Below are 5,939 nucleotides of genomic sequence, written 5' to 3'. Positions count from 1 at the left end.
GGGAGGAATCGGTGATGAAAACAACACAGAAAGTGAAACATATTTGTAATCATATTTTTATTACGAAACTGGTACAATATCAATCCGTCCACAACTGATCGCCTTCTTGTATACTAAACTGTACAACTGTATAACAGAGTAAACAAAATAAACAAGTTCAAACAGAACATCATACAGAGAAATCCACATTTACATATCTTTAAATTAGCGACCTGTTCGGTCTTAAAGATCGATTCAGATGTGCTCAGAGCCGAACGTAACTCTGTGCTAAAGCTAAAGCACAACATGGCTCGTGGGCAGCTCGTGTTAATCTTTCCTCGGTGTGAGTGCCATAAGGTATAAGCTCTATAGACCAGACTTCTGCTCCGGTGTGGATTACCTGAGAGAGGAACTCTAAACTCTGTCCGGATGGCGACTCCCTGCCTCACGGATCATTCAAACACTGCATGACCTTTGACATTAGGTCCTCCTTCTTGTCCTTTGAACGCACAGTGACTCCTTGACCTTTCAGCCAGGCCTGTAGAGTTGCTGCGTTGATCTTTGCCAGCTGAGTAAAAAATGAATACACCTCGGTCTATAACACTGACTTCCATCCCCATTATTCTGTGTCTTATTCATGTAAGAATAAACCAGGTCAGTTCATGCTGTTATAGGAACGAGGTGACTGATGCAATGTGGAGTAAATGTTAAATTGATTATTGATTATAAATATGCACTTCCTAAAGAATTGTATTGTTCCTATACTACAATAGTTTGCAAACTACTAAAATCCTTTTTTTTATTAAATAATGATTGTCACATGGTGCTTTTTAGTTACATTTAATGTTGTGGACCATCTACGAAACATATTAGCTTCTGTTCTCTGTTTTGAAATAACAGCTACATAAAGACATCTCCCTCAAACAGCCTCTTTAAGAGCCTCTACTTCCTCTTTCCTGTCTTACGTTAAAGGTGCGGTGCACGATGTTTGAAAAATGCTTCGGGCCGACAAACAAAACAATTGTGTAGCCAATGAGCAGAAAGGGGCGTGTCTTGTTAATATGTGGCGGAGAGAGTGTTCAGTGCGCATGTCTGACATTAGCCGAAAGCGATTGAAACATTGACATGGCGGATACCTGCCGTTACCGCTGTCTCGGGTTTTAGGTGTTGAACGTATCCTTCCGCGTGAAACGGAGCTAAACCTTTCATTGTACAACACACAGTACTACAAAAACACATTTGTATTACCATAGTATTACTCATTACTGAGTTCATTCATTCATTCATTCATCTTCTACCGCTTATCCGAACTACCTCGGGTCACGGGGAGCCTGTGCCTATCTCAGGCGTCATCGGGCATCAAGGCAGGATACACCCTGGACGGAGTGCCAACCCATCACAGGGCACACACACACTCTCATTCACTCACGCACTCACACACTACGGACAATTTTCCAGAGATACCAATCAACCTACCATGCATGTCTTTGGGCCGGGGGAGGAAACCGGAGTACCCGGAGGAAACCCCAGAGGCACGAGGAGAACATGCAAACTCCACACACACAAGGTAGAGGCGGGAATCGAACCCCGACCCTGGAGGTGTGAGGCGAACGTGCTAACCACTAAGCCACCGTGCCCCCTATTGAGTTCATTTACTGATAAAAATATCCCCTCGGTCAGCTGCCCCAGCAGGTTCCGCCATAATACTGTAGTTGCCTGGGTTGCGTATGTATGTGTGGGGCGGAGCTATCAAAACAGGGGTGACACCCATTTGTGTTAGGGGCGTGTTTGTTTTGATGATTTCAAATGTTAACATTGGCTTTCAAACTGTGCACCCCACCTTTAATACAGAAAATGCAGCTTGTCATCTTATCTAAAAAGTTACAAAGTGCAGCTACAAAGTGCTGCCACTGGAGACTCCTTCCATAAATGTTAATAACACCATATCAACGATTATGCATTCTGTTCTTAAACAGTTAAACAAAATAATTTGTTATAATAATTATTCGCCTTAGGTTAGGTAAGCCATTCGCTATAGAAGTCATGAACATGTTCCATGAGTTAATATGGAAACATCGATGTATAAGAACGAGCACATTTAAAGCGTGACTACTATCAGAGATGCTCAACAAATGTAGTCGTGAATCGGCTTCAGATTTCAGCAGCGCTGTGATGTAAAATGATTTAAATGATCAAACACTGTGCAAAAACCACAATGCATTGTGGTTACTGACAGCGTGACACGGAATGAAGACGAATTAATATTCAATTGACGATATAACTGTTAATTGTTAATCGATTACGAAAGTGTCCGAGGCATCTAGTGTCACATGGCAGGAAGAGAAGTAACAGGTGGGAAGGATGGTTTGTTGCTGTGCACTTGCACTCTGTGAGAACCTCTTTTCAACCCGCCATCAAAATGATGCATTGTCTTGTCACTCCTCTTAATGGCTTCTAATCCAGGTCATGAACACATGCCAGATTTGTAATGGATTTCGTTTAGAGACGTAGCCAGACAATTCATTTGGCTTATGAGCGGCACGTCTGAGAGACTAATGGACACTAAATCAAATCGTTTCCCTCTACACACATGCGTCGTCTCTTACAAATGAGGGAGCTAATTCGTGGAGATTGAAGAAGGAACAAAAATGATCGAATTTAATTGTTTCAAAATGCAAACTTAGAAATACTTTAGTAATCTTTTCCCCTGATAATAAAATACTGCTTCCTGAGTGTGATTAAGTAAATATAAAATAGAATGCCTGATTACCTGATTGCTTCTTGCATATTTCACCACATCCACTTCCTGTCTGACTCTGACTTTCTTTGGATGAGACACAAACACTTCGCCCTGAGACAAAACCACATTAAGAACAACATTTGGTCCTGAAAGAGCTTGATTCTGTCATCGAAGACTTGAATACTAAAATATTTGGTCTAAGGCTTGGCTATCTGTGGATGGATAAACCGTAAAATAATCTGTGTTTAACAAACACCTATACTGAAATTATGCACAGGGAACAAACGAGAGATTGGAAGGAAAACACAAACACATAACCAGTTTGTACACAGGAGCAATTTGTACAGCTTTGTGCTAAAGCTACAGAGAAACACTGGGTACTTTTTTCTAATTTGTTAAGCAACATGCTAATTTCAGCCACTAGCAAGGGGCAAGTAACTACACGTAACCTTTATATTTTACACACGTCTTCCTGTTCACAGACAGGCAGATCCAGAGAATTTTGTGACAATGTTATTAAGACCTTAACGTTCAAGAAGAGGGTGTGTATTATGGATACGATTCCCATCATTTTCTGCCCGATTTCATCAATTTGACCGCCTGGATATACATTTGTAATACCACTTGGAGACCACGGTGGTGGCTTTGAAAGTGCTGTTGTTGCGGTCGGTTTTGTGCTCAGGTCTCCGTCTTTGAACATTTGATTTCTTCAGCAGGACGATGAATTCGGATGTTATGCCGATGCTCATACTTATAAATTGCTCATAAGCTGATGGTTACACAATTTCACTGTGTGTATAGTAGAGAAGAAACTATTTAGACACACTCTCCTGTTTCACACAGATCAGTTTCCCTTATGAGTCTGGTTTCTTTCAAGGTTTCTTACTCATATCGTCAGACTCAAACCTAGGGAATTTTTCCTTGCCACTGGTTCGCTCATTAGGGATAAATACATTTTTTTTACTTTTTCCTTCTCTCCAACTTGGTCTCCCATTCCACATGACAGCTATGAACCAGGTAGTGTAAAGATTAAGAACAGAGTCACAATATGACAGAGGATGCGCCTTACTGTCTAGTTTCATGCAGCTCCAGTTTAAGCCTAGTTCCTCTAAAAATTCCTTAATCATCTCAGGTGACAATTTTCCTTACTATTGTAATATTATTGTCTATCAGGATTAGACGATTCTTTGCAGTAATCTCTACACTGTATATTGTGCACTGTATATTCCCCTTTTATCATTATTATAGGAGCCAAAATGTCTCGCAAGCCTGTTTAGTAAATCTCAGCTGTCAGTTTTTAATTCGCAAAATACATTTTGTTGTGATGGAAAAACTTTAGTATACACCGAGCTGTTAGAAAAAAAAATAATGAACGTGTGCACGTGTGATAGAGGTGGTGTCATTCTTACCCCAGTTATTTTAATCTCAGTTACGGATGCGGGTTGAGTTTGAATGAGTGGCTGCGTTAGTGCTGTACTGCAGGCGTTGCGATCTCTTTTACGGTCAGATGGCAGAGGGACTCTAGGAAGTGAAGTTGCAGAGGATAAAAGGGAACAAGAGGGAGTGTTAATTGCTACTCTTGAAGCACACCGTGTTACGTCTTGTTTCTGTTGTTTTTTTTTCTCAGCCAGGATCTTTGTGATGTTAACATGACAGCTTAGTGATTTGTTTGTGAAGACAGGCACTAGTTTGGGTCTCTGTGTAGCAGGTTGGGTGTTGCTAAGCAAAGGGCAGTTAGCAGAGACAGATGAGGAAGAGGAGAACGATGAGAGGGAGGTGAAGGATGATGGGAACTGGCATGTCTCAGCGCCATGGTAATGAGAGGACTGCAAAACAGGGTTGGGGATTTGAGGAATCCCGTGCCCATTGGCTGTAGCTGGATGTCTAATGTTGCTATGACCTACAGGCTGACTTAGAGGCCATTGAAAAGATTCTAACTGTTGAAGAGGCACCGTCTCTGGAGGGAACACATTAGGGAGCTGGGTCAGCACGAGTCTGCTGGAGCTCTTGGATGTCAGGGTAGCAGGTAAGGCCCCAGAGTCCTAGAAATCAAGGTAGAAAGAAAGCTGTAAGCAATACAGGGACATAAAATTCACTTTAAATTACAGGCACATACTAGTTATGTGAGATATAAGCCATATTTTCAGAGCTTTTTGGTCTTTTCAAAACATGCAATACATAACACATCTGTAGAAGTTTTAACACTTCACACACCAGACTACTTGGCGGAGTTTTAACAGATGCAACAGTGCAACTGCCTAATGTGTGTCTCATATAGATGAGTCATAATCTAATCAAGGTTGGTCTGGAGTCGTCATTATCAATCACGTGTGCCCAGGAGAATTGAAACGCAGTCTTGGCGTCTCTCCTCATCTGCACTAACTCTCAGAGAAGGACACAAATTGATTTTCCTTTCATGCTCCACTTAATTTGTCATAGTCCAATAACACCAAAGTGAGTTAGGGCCAGCATAAATAAAGCCTTGAGTTTCTCCCTCCGTCTGTGGACTGGAACCCAATGGAGAGGAAATGAACTAATGTTAGGTCAGTTATTGTTCTGCATGGAAACTATGAGCTTTCCAACAACGTGCTTTCTGACATGGTCACCTCGCATTATTCAGAAAGTCTGGAAAGGAAACTCTCTATGGAGTTTTTCCTCAGAAAGCACGGTGTGCTGTATATAAAAACCTCCTATGTGAGAGGTTTCGATCTACTCGCATGCTCTAGATTCAAGCAGTAATTTATCATCTATAAGCCACTCTGCCAAATTTAAGAGCACGCTGGGGATGTTCGGTGATTATTCTTGCAACACGGGGTCAGGTGCAGGGCAGAAAAGACACCTCTGAAGTATTAAAGCAATCACGATGCTCATAGTGGATTTCACAAACTCATCATTTCGAACACGGCCCAGCAGACATTCTGCCAAGGTTTGGAACAAACATGCAGTTTGTAAAGATGAACAATCTGTATAGATTTCTATTACAGCAGTGTAAATAATACAGACGTTTAATCGGCTCGAAAGCTCGTTATGGATTTCTCCTGGAGAAGCTTATTTAACCGGTGTGAATGTGGTGCGGTTTTAACTGAAAGCTGCCTTCACAAATAATTACTGAGTGCTCGCTGAAGCGTGATGCTTTTCAGTTCTGTATGCTGCAGAGCTTCTTTTTTATTAAACAGATCAGTACTCGCTGTATAATCTTATCTACAATCATGGGTAAAAA

The 5,939-nt window shown here is 41.5% G+C and overlaps 1 protein-coding gene across 1 annotated transcript in view; it reads right to left on the bottom strand.

The window, feature by feature from the left end:
* Positions 1-252: 252 nt before the first annotated feature.
* LOC132845247 (uncharacterized protein C18orf63-like) overlaps positions 253-5,939 on the bottom strand; it is a 23,960-nt gene continuing 18,273 nt past the window's right edge. The window contains exons 11-13 of the mRNA XM_060869167.1: positions 4,129-4,761; positions 2,750-2,830; positions 253-547 (exon numbers count right to left, since the gene is read on the bottom strand). Of these exons, the coding sequence (XP_060725150.1) occupies positions 425-547; positions 2,750-2,830; positions 4,129-4,761 (837 nt within the window). The 3' untranslated portion in view covers positions 253-424. The remainder of the gene's footprint in view (positions 548-2,749; positions 2,831-4,128; positions 4,762-5,939) is intronic.

The sequence above is a fragment of the Tachysurus vachellii genome, chromosome 5 (genome assembly GCF_030014155.1).
Source record: "Tachysurus vachellii isolate PV-2020 chromosome 5, HZAU_Pvac_v1, whole genome shotgun sequence".
NCBI lineage: Eukaryota > Metazoa > Chordata > Actinopteri > Siluriformes > Bagridae > Tachysurus > Tachysurus vachellii.
This window is presented reverse-complemented; position numbering and strand designations above follow the sequence as displayed.